The sequence below is a fragment of the Trachinotus anak genome, unplaced genomic scaffold (assembly GCF_046630095.1).
Source record: "Trachinotus anak isolate AG129_WGS33_773 ecotype Australia unplaced genomic scaffold, CSIRO_AGI_Tana_v1 ptg000002l, whole genome shotgun sequence".
Lineage (NCBI taxonomy): Eukaryota > Metazoa > Chordata > Actinopteri > Carangiformes > Carangidae > Trachinotus > Trachinotus anak.
The window spans coordinates 24,168,099-24,185,702 of NW_027273853.1; the positions used below are offsets into that span (position 1 = coordinate 24,168,099).

Genomic DNA, 17,604 nt, shown 5'->3' on the forward strand with positions numbered 1-17,604 from the left:
CTCAACAGTCTGACCACTCAGACACTCAAGCATCATTATGAAGCAGCCAAACTGGACCACAACAGAGCAGGATGCAGCAGGAGGTCCTGGCAGAGGGAAACCTGCTCACTTTTGCTCCAGAGGGGGAACATTTCCAGCGACTTGCAGAGCAGGACCAAAGCAGACATAACAGGAGGATGAGAGAACACAGAGACAGTTCTGTTACCTTCACAAAGACGACAGGGTTGGACGGTGAGCTAACGGCAGCGACCTGGTACGACCAGGGTGAGAAGTTACGGAGGTTGTTCGGCTCAGTGCTCAGTGCTCCTCTGCTCACCTGTTCTGTTCAGTATTATTTGTGGGTCCAGGTTTTTTTTACAAACTGAACTTCCTGGTTAAACAGTGAAACTGGCAGGAGGGGGTGTTTGGATTTAACCACTCAAATGATTTTTACACATTTCAACAAAGCTGATCATGTTTAAAACACATGTTTCAGATTTTTCAAAGCATTTTTCCTACCTGCCATCGACTTCCACTGACTTCTATAACTTGGTGACAAATGTTAATGTTGTGTCCACTGGGATGGATTAAAGATCTTCAAAAGCATGCTAATGACACTGTTCAGAACTGTAATAATCTGTAATGTTGGGAAAATACATTCAAAATACTAAAACTCTGCAAAGTGTGTTTGAAAATAATCTGCATACATGTAAAGCATGATAAACATGATTTGTAGATAAGGAGCAAACATAAAGTCCAGGGTTTAATATTGTTATGTGGAGAGTTTGCATGATCTCCATGTTTCCTGTCAGTTCACAGAGGTGCAGGTCGGGGTGATTTAAAATACTGAACTACAAATGTCATTTGTTTTTCTAGCTCCTGCCCAGTGTGTCCTGGGAAAGGTCCCAGCCTCCTGTGAAAATGAAAATAAAAGGTAGAAAAAAGTGAATTAATGTTCCCTGTGGATTCAAGTAAATCCTTTACACCTTTGTCATATTTGTCTTTATCAAGATGCTTAACTCAGCTTTTACAATACAACAGCTCCCTCTAGTGGCACAAAGTCAGAAATGCATATGTTTACTATATGGCCAATAGTATGTGGACAGCCTTATTTAAAGCTCCATCTGATTTGAATAGCCTGCCCAACACACTTAGATTTATCACCTCTTTTCATGTCTTTAAGGCATCTCCTCTGTCTCATCTTCAAACAACCTGCTTCTGTCTCTCATTCTGTGTCAAGTGCACCTATGAGTATTTGCATACGTATATGTTCACATGTGTGCATAAGTAAGTATATTTATTTATATATGTGTATATGTATGTGCATGTGTTTGTGTGTATATGTATTTACAATATAAATGCAATTACAATTAAGTCACACAATTATGCAGACACGCTTATGTCTAACTTTTATGGGAATGTGAACATTTATTTATTTGTTCATTTGTTCATTCATTTATCTATATCTATGTAAGTGTGAGTATACTGTAATTGTGTTGTTGTGCTTTATGTATTTTGTGATAAAGAACCCCCTTGGTTCATCTCAAGGGGTTTATCCTTCCAATAAACTTTCATTTCTTTATCAGCCTGGCTTTGTGCATGGGGGTAGTGCCATGTGTCACAGGAAAGAGTCTTTCCCTCGCTGTTGCCAGAATACTGGAAGCAAACTATTGTCTAGGTCGTCATTGTTTGCTGTGGCATTTAGTTTTCCTCTAACTGAAACTAAGGATCCTACGGCCCCAGTCCAAAAGTACACAATAGTAAATGCACAGGGGTGTCAACATCTAGAATCATCTATCGTTTCTTTTTCATGTTGGTTTGTGCATGGAAAGGACAGGAAGTCAGTTTTTTTTGTGTCAATAGAATGAAACCACAGACTTATTTAATGAAATTACGTTGACCTTGCCGTGCTGTATCACATACCCCTGTGAGCAGACGGAGGTTTAGACAATTTGATATAAATAAATCAGCATTGTTTTTATTTTTGGAGCTCTATCTAAGTTTTGCCTGGTTTATCTGCTCACTCCAGATGAGTCATCATCACATGCTGGGATTCGCCTCCTCTCCAAACAGAGTGAGCCACTACATTATTCCTTGTTAAATGGAGGAAAAAAACAGTGAGGTAGCAACTAGAGAACAGATGTAACAACAAACATGACGATCGGTCTCTTCTCTCCTCCTCCTCCTCCTGACTCAGTAGTGATCATCAGTGGAAAGACAGAGGCCAGGTGACATAAACACTGTGGCTTTTAAGCACCTGGAGGGAAACAGCATCAGCAGCTGTTTTCTCTCGCAGCAGACAGATCACACACACAGCAGTGATTAGACAGAGACGTCTCAGCCATTCTCTGTGATTTGTTGCTGTCAAAATCCGTCAAGCGGACACGTTCGCCTTCCCCTGAAAAGGTGGTGAAGAGGATACTTTCTCATATGCGTCACCTCAGCTCTGTGGGTTTTGTTTAGGTGAATTCTTTTAAGGCTTGATCCAGAGCTTCTATGCTTTGTATTCACTTTTTTGTGTTTACATGACTTATGTCCATTGATCTGATGTGTTCATTCGTACTACTTTCTCCTGCAAGCCAGTCAGTGGAGAGATATTCTTAATGTAATTTAGATTCATTGGTAATTTTCCATAAGAGGAAAAGATTTATTCTTCTCTGGGACTTCAACTTTAACAAGAGTCAAATGTTATTATCATTATAATTGTTGTCTAAGTTGTGCATTCATTTTATTTTTCAGATGGAGTCAGATGAAAAACAGATGGAGATTATTTTTGTTTTTATTTTTGTTTTTTCTTATTCCTTGACTCAGACTCATTTTAAAGCTACTCAAGACAAAGCACTGAAAACATGTTTTTTCTTTTAATAAACTGTTTAACTGCACAGTTAAGATCAGCAGACCCTGAGGTCCAGTGCAGCAGCTCTGATGAGGCCTAACTGCACATGAGGAGGCAGGTGTGAGAGGACAATATAGATATGTGTAACTTTAAATCATGGAAACTATTTGTGTCCTGTTCCAGTGAATTAAATACCTGGTAAATTCAGGTATTTCATGATATTTTGTAGCTGAAAAAGATCCACTGTTGCTTCACCCACAAAGGATTTATTCAACCAATATCAACATGAACGTGACAGATCAATATTGTCTAATGGTAAATACAGTAAATCATCACATTGCCCCACTCTACAAGTGAAGCTCCTCTTGATCAGGTGTAAAGATGCATTTCGTTTTAACTCCCAAGAGGTTCCTCGTCCTCAGCTTATATAGTCTCCAATCAGCTAAAGTCAGGCAATCAGGAAGAACCAAAAAAAAGACAGGAGTGTGACAGCCCTGGGCCATATGACACTATTTGTTTTGGTCTGTCCCTGTTTCCCAAGTTAAGCTGCAGCAAAACACAAATAATTCAGTTTTATAATTCTCCCCCTTGCGTCACCTCACAAACCTTTTTATTTGATATCAGCAAATTTTTCTAGATTACACAATATTTTGCGTGTTTGTAGAAAGACTATAGCAGCCCGTTCTCTGATGGCTCACAACCATGAGTGGGCACTGACTGACCATACATTCGTCAGCTGTCCAGAGGAGCTCTGGCCTTGCTGATCTGTTAAAAGACAGCTCATTTCTGAGTTGGATCGCACGCGCACACACACACACACACACACACACACACACAGTACCATCTGTGTTCTCCAGCATGTGTTCTCCAGTATGTTGTCTTGATTCGGTTTCAGTAAACAGACCCTCAGGGAAGCTGCTGCTGTCCTGGTTTGCCCCAGTCCCACACACAATGTGCTCTCGGGCTGTTTGCCTGCAGGACATCGTGTCTGAACTCTTCAAGACAGAAATCTACTGAACTGATCATTTTTGTATTTTCTTGCATGCTGCACTGTGAGGTGCCTCTTAACCTTATATTGTGTTTACTGTACATAGATTTTCTTTTTTAGTTGAATGGGATTTTTTAAGTATACTAAAGGAAATGACTTGCATTTCTTCATGGTAATAATTGTTTTTTTTTTAATCTGATCTCTCTGGAGCTCCTTGAGGGGATATGAGCCGTGAATCCAAACAAAACATAAATACACATAAACACATAAGATACAGCAAAAGACAAGGAGTTCTGCAGTGTATTTAGAAATATAATCCCACACTTGATAAATCATATTAAATATCAATATTTCTGAGAAAAAGGAACAGATTTCCCTTTCCTTGCAAAGTTACACCACATGTGTAATCCTTTGTTGTGTTTTACTTCATTATTGTCCTGTACAGAATTTCTTCTCACTCCAAATTTGCAGTGGCCACACACACACACACACAGGAAAAATCTGCATCATTTTTGGCCTCACACTCTCTCAGCTGTTGCAGCAGTGCATACTAAAGATGATGAACCGTGCTATGACATCAAGCAAGAGGAAGGCTGGCGCAGATCCATCCCCTCCGGCTCATTGTCCACCACCACAGCAGCCCTTTGCAGATGTTCATCTGCACTCCAACACACCTGGTTCTACATCAGTCTACACTTCACTCTTTGTCACTTTTATCACATCTGTGTTAAGAGTTTAACAACACAACTCCATGCAGTAAATCTTAGAGGGCAAATCTATGACGTCTTTACTTGTTGATCCTGTCTCAGCTTCTGTTGCTCTTTCTGAGATTTCTCTGCGCCGCTTTTCATAGAGATCCCCTGTGAGTTAGACACTGTGACGTCTTTTCATTGGATACTGTGTTGGTGAATTTTAATTTTCTGTTTTCTTTATCACTGCTCATGTTCATCTTGTGTGTATTTTCAAACAAATTCTAAAAATAACGCATAGATTAGACATTGAAAATGTGAAAAGTGAACTTATATTTTTGTTAAAGGTCCCATATTGTATAAAGTGAGATTTCCATGTCTTTTTTTCATTATAAAGCAGGTCTAGATTCTCTAATATATAATAATATAGAATAATACTGTGAAAGTATCAAAGTGCTCAGTCCACAGAGATATGCACACAGCCTGTTTTCAGAAACTGAGCCTTCAAACGAGCCATCAGGAGTTCCTTAACTTTGTGATGTCACAATGAAGCAGTCACCGCCATCTGCTATATATTTATTTTATCATTCAGAAAACAGTCAGCCAATCAGAAGAGAGCCTCAGAGCCTATGGATATCAACACTCAGCATAAATAAAACACTGGAAAAGTGTAAAATACCTTTAATTGAAGGAGGAAGTAACGCCAGATGAACTAGACAACATCCTCTGTTCTCTCACAGCTATAAAGACCCACTCAATTTAAATCAGATTTATACAATGAATGTGTGACTTTTTAGTTATACATGAAACCAAAGGTTAAAAAGAACAAATACATATTAATACTTACAGCGGTTTACTGTTTGCATAAAAATAATGTGCGAGCAGAGGAGAACAAGCATAAATATATATGTGGGACAGACAAATGAATATGTACTGTACATGCAGCACAAAGCTCAGATGTCGTGCTGTGGCTTCACTGGCACTTGACTGTGGTTTATTTTAGTCAAAGATTCCACAGATAAACAACAAGGACCGGAGATTTTAAGAGCTCTTTAGGGCTTCACATAAATTGTTTTACACAGTGAGACTAACACAGCAGAAGGAAATGGAAAGATCTAGCATACTGGATGCAGTAGACTTTTTTAGTTTTTTCAACAACAGGAGTAGGGCGTGCATGTTTTTTTTTTTTTTTTTTTTACAGTGTATATACAAAACCAGTGTCATACAGTAAAATCGAACTTATCTGATTCAGACAAAATATTTGTGTTTGTGTCGTCCTTCTTCACTTTGAGACATATGTGCATATTTAATGTGTCTTAAGAGCCATCTGATGCACTGAAACTTAACCACATTAATCTTTTCTCACGGTGGAGATATGTGGTATAAATTTTGTCCTGTGTTTACTTTCCTGAGCTGATACAATTCTCTTAATTATATTCCTAACATCCACTGATGGCCCTCAGTGGGACTTCATATGAGCTGGGCTGCTGCTGTAACAGATTGGTAGATACATGCAGCAGAATCTCATTGACATTGTTCCTGTCTGCCTGCTGCAGTAACCATTTCCTGTGATGTATGAGATTGTAATCTGTTGGTTTCCTGTTTCATTAGGTGAACCTTTATCTAACACACAGGTAATGGAAGATGGGAACACTGATCTCTGCAGTCATGAAAGTATGGAGTTCAAGCAGGGTGGTCTGATCACTGGCTGTAGCCAGGAGGTTCAGTCTAGGTAGGAAAAATATGTCCATTAGCAAGCAGAGTATGTCTAAAACTGTCTAAAAGTAACACTGCACATTTTTTTAAATTTTCAGTGAATATAAATAAATAAAATCAATTATCTTCAAGAATTTTCCACCGAAAACTACAATAAACTTAATACAGGTCTCTGTCTTTAAAGGTCCTATATTGTATAAAGTGGCATCTCCATGTCTTTTCTGATTATAAAGCAGATGTAGTTTCTATATCAATACTGTAAAAGTATCAAAGTGCTCAGTCCACAGAGAAAAGCACACAGTCTGTTTTCAGAAACTGAACCTTAAAAAAAAAGGACTTCCTTTCAGAACTTCCTTAACTTTGTGATGTCACAACAAAGCAGTCACCACTCTCACCCAAGGACTTGGTTTCTCTGACTGTTTACCTGAAATCTACTCTATTTTTATTCAATCACTCAGTAAATAGAGGAGAGAGGCTCTGAGCCTCTCTTCTGATTGGCTGACTGACCTGTTGTTACTAGAGCTTCATTCTGAAGTCTGAGAGAGGAGATGTTAAACTACACTGAAATGGTTTTTGGTACTTAAAACCACAAATATATCTTCTTATGGATATCAAAACTTCAAATAAAACACTGGAGTAGTGTAAAATATGGGACCTTTAATATTTAATTCCTTCATTCATAATTCATACAGTTTATCCTTATAGGGTCGCAGAGGGACGGGAGCCAATCCCAGCTGACACCGGGCAAAGTAAATGTCAGATTTACACCAACCTGATGAAGGCACCAATTCCAAAGACCTTTGAACTGTGTGACCTGTTAGTTTATCAGTTGGATTTAAGTGTCATATTTTCACATATCACTTTTCACATTTTCCTCTGAAGAAGAGCTCTGTGTTTCCTCGGGCATTTACTGGTGATTATTTTAACAATCTTACATAAATTAGGCAGAGTTTGTACATCGACACCATAATTCAATTCTGGGTTAAGACAGGTGAAATTTCCTCACCTAGAAAAATCTCACTGCAGCATTTTTCACTGTAAAACCAGGCATTGATTGCAATACCACTCTACTCTTCTAATTTGTGAGCAGTCTTCGTCAGCAGACACTGAGGTGCTCTCTCATTAAGAGTTAACACCATACAGACGGGGGCACCACATGAAAAATCCTCCCTCGACCTCCCGTTCTCATGTGACCTTTTATGAGCCGCTCTGTCATTATCTGTCATGAACCGTAATGATCCAGCTGAAGAAGCCTGTCTAAGAAGACACACGGCTCACAGCGATGGAGGCGGCACACACTTAATCACCACTCTGTGCATGAGCTAAAGCAACTGTAAGAGGTAAAAGGGTCCATCTGCAGAATGAAACCAGCCTGGGGCATGTGATGGGTCAAGAGCATCAATCACAGTTTACTGTCCTGGTCAGCAGTTAACCAGGGTTTGTATTGACCCCGCAGGTGATAAACAACCTCTTTTGGACTTAGGTTTAGGTGCATGGGACTGGGTGACAGAAACAGGAAAACCAAGACTGAGTGCAACCCCGCTCCTCCCTGATAATCCCTCGCCTTGTCTGTGAGATTACTCTCCTCACTTTCTGTTCAATAGCTTGGACCTGAGGCTCCCTTCGCGTCTCAGGGGACTAACAGTGCCTGGAGTACCAGCAGATGGCGCCTTAACAAGCTAGAGGCAGGCTGTTGCAGCAGGTTTTAAAAGGTCAGTTCAACCAAATTACAAATCCTCCTCTTCATGCTTTTATTTCAGCTACTCTGCAGCCTGGAGCATGTGAAGAAAAGAAACAGGAAGTGTGTAGTTGTTGTGTTGCAGGTGTTGTGGTTGCAAAGATGCAGATCATTCCTTCAGCTTGTGTCACACATTGGGGTTTCCTTATTCTGCATGCTGATGATGTTTACCACCACTCCAGCTTTCTTCCTCCCTCTTCTCCTTTCTTCTTCTTCTTCTCCCGCTGCTGCTGCTGCTCCCTGCCAAGACAAGGGCCCGAGCCAAAGTAGAGTTTACCACCACAGGAGCCACAGAGCACGCACACACAGACACACACCCCTCGGGTATACAGTAAGACACATACAGACACACACCCTGTGTGAGGCACACCCCTTGGCAACTGTGTCAGAAAATGCCCTGAGGAAAGGCAAAACGCAGTTCCTCTAACAAACGGAGACTGAAGGAGGTTGTGAAACTTCTGGATCATCAGTTGCAGAGTGTCACACTACAAGCTTTTATAACACGACTTTTTTTAGAATTGCATTTAAATTCTTTGGGCGTTTCGCTGATGATCACTCCATAAAATGATCATGAGGGAGATACAGCACAGGATTCGTGAGATTTGTGAACAAAGTGGCTTCTAGTGAGAGTGAAATCCTCAGAGAGTTGAATGTAATTAAGCTTAATCAATTAATGAAGCGTAATTTAAGTTTAAGAACTGAAATGGTTAGCACATTATCCTCAACAAAACCAAGAGTTGAATTTTCTTTAAGACTGTGTTAGCCAGACTCACTGTTTCCAGTCCTCATGATTTAATGATCTTCTCCGAGCTCTAATTTCATGAATCCAGATCTAGATTTAGATCCGTTTCAAAACTTCGAACCCAGCAATTATCTGTTCTCCTCTGTAAATTCTGCTGCTGTATCCTTTTTATTATTATTATTATTATTATTATGCATATGTTTTTCTTTTCTTACTCAACATAAATTCCTCTGGAGTAGTCCATCAAGGTGAAGTAAAGGTTGATGATGCACACAGTGACAGTTTAAGGGCTCTCTGGTGTCATGTCAGAGGCAACAGTGTTTTCCTTTAGGAAATCAGGTGAGGTAAGAGTAGAAATGCAGATGAATTTGTGGGGTTTTGTCCAGAAAACGTCTCTGTGTGAAGTCATAAATGGTCAGTTTCAGTTCTGAGAGTGAATGTAAAAGCAGATGAGCTTCATGGGGTATTGTTCAAATATGGAAAAAATAGGAGGAGAGGGGAAACAATTACTCTGTCACTGCGACACTTATCACGTCCATGTGCAGGGTCATATTTAAGTTGAAGACGTCACAAATTTCACCTCGTCCGCCCACTTGAACACACTTGCCTCCTGTCTGTCAGTCTCATTAAACCATCTTGTCAGAAAGTGAGTGCAAACAGCCGCTGAGCCTCCTCTCGACAGCTCTGTACCTATTAATTCCACATCCACGCTCTGTTATCAGGGTTTCCAGTCTTCATTCCAACTGCGCCTCCTTTCAGGAAGTGGGACAAAGGAATTTTTTTGTGCTGCCCGCTGTGATTCATGGCTGAAGCGCACACACACACACGCAGTTGGTTCAGCCTTTATAACCTAGATCATTATTTATGGCTGAGTGAGCCGTTTTAACATGACAACCAGTAGTCTGACTCACCGGGGTGCTGGAGGAGAGTCAGGTGGAAGCTGGAGGAGAAAGAACTTTCCTCTACATGTGGCCTGGTTCACCTTGTCCCTGTTGGATAAATACTGAGAGCCGTTATCAGAAGTTGTATGAAGCCATAAAGACACACAAATAAATACTTAAAAGAACCCATCAGTTGCGTTTCTCTGGTAATCGCACTGATTTAGTTGTAATTTGTGGGTTTGTGCAACATGATAATGACTAACCGGAGCTTGTAATTTACTGTAAGCCCAGTGTTCCTGTCTCATCTGAGCTCCACCGACCGAGGAGCCTCTGTAGCACCTGGATGCGTCACGGAGTTTGGAGAGAAGGAGGCGGAGCTTTACGCGCCAAGAGAGGAGCTGCTGCGAGATGTGAGAGCGGCGGCAACAGCAGCCGCAGCGTGTTCCTGCAGCAGTCAGTCAGTCAGTGAGTCAGTCAGTCAGTCAGCCAGCCAGAGTGGAGCCCTTACAGGTTTCAGCTGGAGGGTGTAACTTCTGGAAAACAAGCAAGAAGTCAGATTGAGAAGTAAAATATCGGACAGTTTTTTTTTCTAGAATTAAGAGGCGAAGAAAAAAAAAAAACGCAGCGGTTAGTTTGGATTTCATGTGAAAGTCAAAAAAAAGTGCCGCATTGTTAGAGACCAGTGGAATATGATTTGAGCCAAGGGAACGGACAACACTGTTGCTGACTAACAGGTGAGTTTTTTTGGGGTTTTTTTTCTTACTGTTTCTCGACTTTCCTCTGTTTCATTTAGCAGTTTAACCTCAGTCTGTTCCTTCCATGCGTAAAAACGCGGAGATGTTCACAGCCCTCCGCTCTTTCTCCTCCTCCTCCTCCTCCTCTCCTTATTCTTCTGGTTACAGTAGCTATCACAGCATGTTTTCAGATGTTTTTACTGGCTCCTAACACCATTTCACCAACTTCCCAGTTGTGTTTTCTGAGACGTTTCGCCATGAGTCACTTTCCTCTCAAACTGAAAATATTTTCACTGTTTCCCACCGCCTTTTGTCCTTTGAAAGAAAGAAAGAAAAAACAGCCGTGCTCTAAGTGTGGTGTGTTTGGTGCAGGTGCGCGGTAATGTGCCTCCTATTACTCAGAATTTTAAACCAAAACAAGTCGACTATCATCTCACCATCCTCCTAATGATAGAAAGCTGCCTATAATATTGTGTAACTCTTCTATGAAAGAACCTTAAAGTGTGTTTTTGGTTTGGTTAGTTTCTACTACATCACTATCATCCTCCTCAGACTCTTTTATTAGTGATATTGTCTGCTGGAAACTTTACCTACAAGCACCTGTTAGTTCTGCCAGTTTTGAAATCTTCCGGAAATATTGTGGCAGGATGACAAACTGAGGTTTCTCCCTCACACTTGTGCTCACAAACAACATAACTTCAGTCATAAATCAGTCAAAGTATTCGCCCAGGGAATCACAGCGAGCTCACACATCACTGTGGGCATGAATAAAAACACTGAGCCGAGTGTGTTGGATGTTTTTGCCTTGTTTTGGTTTATGTTTTATATCTGGGGTTTGTGTTGAAGCCACATCCAAATTGTAAGAATGCAAATACGGATTTTTGCAAATGCTTTGGTGTCGCTCTCCCCCCTCTCCCTCTCCCTCTCTCCACTAAAAGCATCTCCCGGAGGATTACCATTTAGTCGCTGGGGTTATTTATCATTTCACAGGACGGTTTCTTCCCTCCTTGCCTTCTCCCTCCCACCTCTTTCATTTTAATTGAGTTTATCTCTGCTCCCTTGGGCTTTTGCCGTCTAAACTTAGGCCCGTGGTTGCGTTGCCCTGCTCTCTGGGTGATTCACTGCTCAGCTTTGCGCTGTGGTCACTCGGGAATGGAGCAGAGCACCACAGAGGAGCTCACCCGAGTCTCGCCGCTGGTTTGTCGAGGGTCAGTGGACTCAGGAGTACAGTAGAAGCGCTGATGATTAGGAGGCTGATATTAAAGCTCTGTTTCACTATAAAGCCCCGAGTCACTGCAGTATGACTGGTTTCACTGCTTGTGGTGAAGTGAGTAAACCCTGGTTTTACACCCTGACACAGTGCTATCTCTGAGTCTAAAAAGGGATTTCGGTGACCCTCTTGTTTCTTGTCTGTAATCCCTATTCAGCACAGATTCTTCCACACAATTAAGGCCACCTATTCAGAGATATCTGTGATGAATGTTTTGAGGTCTTTGTGTTCCACCAAGGGATGTTTTACCGACTCATTTCTCATGTCTCTTTATTTCTGGAACAGGATGAATCTCGGTTCGCTTCATGCAGTCGTGCTGCTGTGGGCCCTGTGCCCCAGTACGCGGGGCCAGTGTGATAAATCATCAGAGACCAGCAAACTCAACCTTTCGGTCACCTACGAGCTCCCAACGTTCACTGCAGACTTCCCCATCCAGAACATGGTGACACTGGATGGGATCATCTATGTCGGGACTGTGAACCGGATCTACGCCCTGGCCCCAAACCTCACGAAGCTCTCAGAGTACCACACAGGGCCCCTGCTTGCCAACGAGACATGCGGCCAGAGACTGACCGGCACAGGGAGCAATGGCAGAGTGGACAACCACAACATTGCCTTGGTGGTGGAGAACATTTATGACAAGGGGTTGTACAGCTGCGGCTCGGCAGACAACGGTGTTTGCCGGCGCCACGTCTTGGACGATGACATTAGCCCGAAAACTGTGGATGAACAGGTCTACTGCTTCGCTGACAAGGTGAGGCAAGGCAGGGGTCAACCCATCGACTCAGATGTTGTGGTCAGCCCCTCAGGCTCTCAGGTGCTCAACGTGGAGAGCAACGTCATCAAGTTTTTTGTCGGCAACTCTGAGATCCCCGGTTTCGGAAACGTATCAGGCAGTGCAACACATCCCCACACCATTTCTCTGCGGAAGATGAAGACGAGCCAAAATGGCTTCACTTTCTTCTCCAACCAGTCACACATGGACCTGATTCCATCTCTCCGTGGAAACTACTACCTGCACTACGTTTACTCTTTCCACAGTGGACCTTTCACCTATTTCCTCACCGTGCAGCGGGTGAGCAGGGACTCTCAGGCCTACCACACCCGCATTGTTCGCATGTGCTCCTCAGACCTGATGATCCGCCGCTACGTGGAGATGCCCCTCGAATGCATCAGCACTGATAAGCGGCGGCGACGTTCCACGGAAGGCGTGAAGGTATTCAACATCCTGCAGGCGGCCCACGTCACCAAGGTGGGCAGCGATGTTGAACTGCAGAAGCAGCTGGCGGTGGAGGAGGGCGACGATGTGCTGTTCGCTGCCTTCGCGAAAGGAAAGCCAAATTCTCCAGAGCCTACTCCGAATTCGGCCGTCTGCATCATGTCACTGAAACACATCAACAACATGTTCAAGATGTACATGCAAAGGTGCAACACGGTGGACCCGTATCACTTCACTGGGTCAGACAAGAAATCCTGCTACAATGTGGTAAGAGTCGGGCTTGGGCTGGGGTCACCTGTGCAGGATTAGCCATTGTAGAACTCCCACTTTGCATTTGTTTTTTGGAGGGAAATGCAAATGTGGCTGTTTGTTCAACTTAATTTTTAAACTCACAACTTTATTTAAGGAAAATTGAAAGAAGACATTAATCCTGCATTCGTCTTCTTTTCTGCTCAAATGATTAGCGGTTTTCACCAATTTTTTAGCAAAAATAACCAATTTCTTACAGTTTAAACTACATTGATTTAAATTACATCAATTTGGTTCTAATATTTGTTATGTTTGAGATTGAATAAACTGGTTTAAGTGGCTGCAGTTATGTTTAAAGGCGACTTTACAATGGCTACTGCTGTATCCTTATGAAATTTATGACACTTTTGTGACTCCACAAAGAGTTTTTGAGGGGGTTCAGCCTGCACAGTCTTGATAGATGCAAATATGTACTTACTTACAATGTATTTGACATGGTCTGATCAGTAAAACAAGATTGAGCGTCATGGTGATGCAGTTTTTTTAATGTATTTTAGTCCCATGAAATAAGCTTCTATCAGTCATCTGTTGAATATGCATGACTTGGTTTTTATCCTTTAGAGTTTGAGGCCTTGGCTGTTTTATCTGCTGCAGGCTGGTTGGATTGTTGGCTATAGAGACTGTCTCAGTAACTGGGTGGTCTCAGGCTCAGCCAGTCAGTGTGTCGACTGTGTCCTTGTCCGAGCGTCCTTGAGCAAAACACTGAGGCATGACCTGCTCTTAACTTGTTCCCCTGACCTCTGAACCCCTGTAGTTAGGAATGTACATGTACACCTGCCTCTCAGCAACATGTGAGTTCAGTTTTACGATGACTGAATTGTTCCAAAATTCCCATAATATCTATTTTATACCCCCTTTTATATTTATGGATTAATTACTGGCTTTATACAGTGTGGTGTTCCTGGAAACGAGCAGGAAGTGAAGATGGATGAAGTGCAGGCCTGGCAGAACATCACAGGGCAAAGATGCATATGGATGCCAGTGTTTGAGACCTCATTTTTTTATATTAAATATGATTATTTTAGTTTATTTTAATGTGATGAATCACCTGATCTGGATGTAAACACCTTTAAATCCTAGCTGAAAGTCAGCACTTTTACCTTGCAGTGATTCTTCCAATTCATATGTGTTGTACTGAAGTCGCCGTCCCCCTTCCCCATGCTGCTACGAGCCAGCTGTTACCTTTGCCAGCTCTCCCTTTCCTCCAATCCATCAACATTGACCCAATCAATGGGCCGAATCACCTGATCAATAGTGACATGAAGTTAACTGCCGACCACCCTGCCAAAGGGTCTGTCAATATGTGTTCTAGTGCTTCGCTCTCTGTGACTTCATCTTTACTTAACCACAGCATCAGTCACCACTGTATATCACCATATGTTATACACTGAGTGGGTTGTCAAAGGGCAAGCACATACAGGAGCAATGCTAGAGTTGTGTGCAAACATGCAACACACTTCTGAGGAAGACTCAAAACATTGGGAATGTGTGCTAGTCTTAGTAACTACCGTATTTTCCGCACTATAGGGCGCACTGGATTATAAGGTGCACTGTCAATGAATGGTCTATTTTCGAACTTTTTTCATATATAAAGCACACCGGAATATAAGGCGCATATACACACACACTGTAATATTATGGTGAAGCACAGTAGGTATTACTCCGCTGCAAGCGGTGTGGCTTTGTAGTTTACCAAAGTCGTACAAAAACATTTTGACAGAGCGCCGTGAGCACCATGTACCACACAAAATCACTTCGAGGTCAGTAAGCACAACCAGAATTAATCCATATATAAGGCGCTCCGGATTATAAGGCGCACTGTTGTTTTTTGAGAAAATTAAAGGCTTTTAAGTGCGCCTTATAGTCCGGAAAATACGGTAGTTTAAACATCGCTCTCTGTGCCTCCACAGTAGGAACATTTATTGCTGTCATTAGCGCGGCTGCAAACCACAACCATGCACCATAACACTGCGGGTAGGAAGCATCTCAGATTGGTTGTGTCAGTGGTTTTGCTTGCTATTTCAGTTAGTTTTTCTATCATTACAGACGTCCATTGGTGTCAGTTTTGTATGGCATAACATCACATCTGCATGAAAGGTATCCCATTGAGTTCTCTTGTAAACCAAAACAGTTATTTTTACACTGAGTTTCTGTTACCATTGTGTGTATCCTTGAGGCCTAACGAACATTTTGAATACATTGATTTTCGCCTAAAACGTTTTGCAAAGCCAACCTGAATATTTTTGAAAGTTATATTGTGTATATCCATGTTCATATGGGATAGTTGTTCTCTACTTGCCTACCCTTTTCTGGTGCATAGCTTCATTTCCCATCATCTTGCTGCATGTCCTGTGCATTTTTTGGGTACATACTACTGGAGGATCAGATACAGAATAAACAGGGATCTGTTCAACAACGCTGCTAGTTGAAAACTCCAGGGTGGACCTGTAATTTTTGTCAAAGTTACATTATTGTTAGAAGATAACTGGACATAACTCCTTTAATAGAACTTCATTTAAACTGCATTACCATGCAACAATGTACTATCAACAAAATGAAAGCAGACTTGATGTTCATGATGATGGATTACACAACATACACAAGTTTACTGATAGATTTTCATTCTGTACAGAATTGATAGAAACCATATAAAAAATCTTAAACTGTATAGCATACATTGCATATTGGTTGGCAAAAGTGTAAAGTATATATGTTTTGCACTTCGGTCCTTAAAGTTCAGTATGTAGTGATTTTAAAGGGGGGCTGCAGTGGAAGATCATACACACAGACATGAAGAGTGACATGTGGTTAAGCTCTTAAAGCAGATTCAGACCAGCTTTGCAAATGCATGCAAATGCATGGTGGGTGGGTGTTTGGGTACATCGGCACGGCCCTGACAGCTATCAGCAGTGGGGATCCACAGGGGGAAGTGAGGAATGCTGGGAGCCGGGGGTTTGAGGGCAGCGAATATCTGACTCTCAGCGAGCCGTGATGAATGGCTCGGGGATAACAGGGCATCAGCAGCTGGGCGGAAGATGATCCCTCCCCACCGAGGCCTCCTCCCCAACTCCCCCTGGACCCCCACCTGTTACCAGCACCTGTGGGAAAGTGGAAGTCTCATCAGTGACACCAAAGAGGCTTTTTGATGGGTTGATATTGGGCAGGGTGATAATTTGGTATTATCTTCTATTGACTTTCTGAGGTGTCAGATCTTGATTTGATCATATCAGGATGTCACTTTAGAAAATTGTGGCTGTTCACACATTCATGCATTACTTATGAGAAACCTCTTGGACCTCAACACATTTCAGTGCAAAAATGTGACACTCTCTTTTTTTTTTTTTTTTTTTGCGGTAGAAAAAAGTTGGAAGAAAAATCAGCATTTGAATCCCACAGAACAAACCACGGACCTTCTGTCCTCTGGCGTCTTTGATGAACAGCTGTGAAACGTTTTCTCTGCTATAATGCTTAGCAGTGAACAAATTTTGTGGTTGTTTTTGGAATGTGCAGAAGTCAGATGCATTCCTCTCCTGTAAACTGATAACTCACAGAGCCCGTTGTGCACAGGACCAGAGCAAAAAATCATTCTGCTGCAAATCAAACAACTTTAACGCGTCACGCTTCTCTGGTTCCAAACAGTTTCACAAGAGCTGTATTGTACCAAGTGATGCGCACTGGGCAAAGCTTTCCCTTCCCTTCCATCTCCTGACAGCGACGGTATATGAAAGCTGTTGTTTTGATCACGCTGAGTGAGAACGTCCTATTCCATTATTACATGATTGTTTCGTGTTGACTCACTTGATTACTAGGTCGGGGTGAAGTATGATGTCAGTTTTGCTCGAGGTGCAGGAGCATCTCTCTGCCGTGTAATTATCACAGGAATATTAGTTTCTAACTCTACAGAGCACTTCTTGATCTCTCTGCAAACCACATTATTTTGAAAGTTAAAAATGATGCTGAGTCCATTCTTTCACAGCTGCATGACATGATCCCTTTTTAGTATCCCCCAAACTCAAACACATGCATACACAGAACCAGAACATTAACTTTTTTTTTTTTGTCTCTGGACGAGTCAGCAGAGACAAATGGCACAAAAATCTGCTGCTTCAAAATATTTCTGTCCCAAAACACATGGATGCAGCAGGTTCAAGTGCTGAATTGCTGCAGCCAAAAGAGCTTTTATCTCACTGCAAACCAGGAAGTCGTTTTCCAATTTCTCTTTTATTGCTGATAGTCTTACTTGTATCCTCTTGCCCTCAGCTGCCAGGTTAAAAAAGCAAGCTGTAACGACAACACGCCATCCAACAACTGCCCGTCTGAAGCTCATGCTGTAAGAGTTGAATGATCTAATCATGGCAGAGCTTAATAGATTTATGACTTGTATTTGGTGGCATATGGCAGGTAGACTCTTTGTTATCATGAGGCTTGGGAGAGATAAGCATGGTCATAAATTCATAAACGTTGTAAATATTCAGAGGCATGCTTAAACACGTAGGAGGTTAT

General features: G+C 42.0%; 1 protein-coding gene and 1 long non-coding RNA gene across 3 annotated transcripts in view; one reads left to right on the forward strand and one right to left on the reverse strand.

Moving 5' to 3' along the window:
• Window positions 1-3,543: 3,543 nt before the first annotated feature.
• LOC139605719 (uncharacterized) lies at window positions 3,544-9,965 on the reverse strand. Its single transcript, XR_011684449.1, has 3 exons — window positions 9,833-9,965; window positions 9,600-9,677; window positions 3,544-8,186 (listed from the first exon to the last, which is right to left on the reverse strand). It is a non-coding gene; the product is annotated as an uncharacterized lncRNA (long non-coding RNA).
• A 22-nt stretch (window positions 9,966-9,987) lies between these two features.
• The window catches only part of met (MET proto-oncogene, receptor tyrosine kinase), a 69,825-nt gene continuing 62,208 nt past the window's right edge, over window positions 9,988-17,604 (forward strand). The window contains exons 1-2 of one of the 2 annotated variants that reach the window (XM_071457423.1): window positions 9,988-10,303; window positions 11,859-13,059. In XM_071457423.1, coding sequence (XP_071313524.1) covers window positions 11,860-13,059 — 1,200 coding nt within the window. In that variant the 5' untranslated portion in view covers window positions 9,988-10,303; window position 11,859. The remainder of the gene's footprint in view (window positions 10,304-11,858; window positions 13,060-17,604) is intronic. The other variant, XM_071457433.1, reaches the window with a different exon arrangement.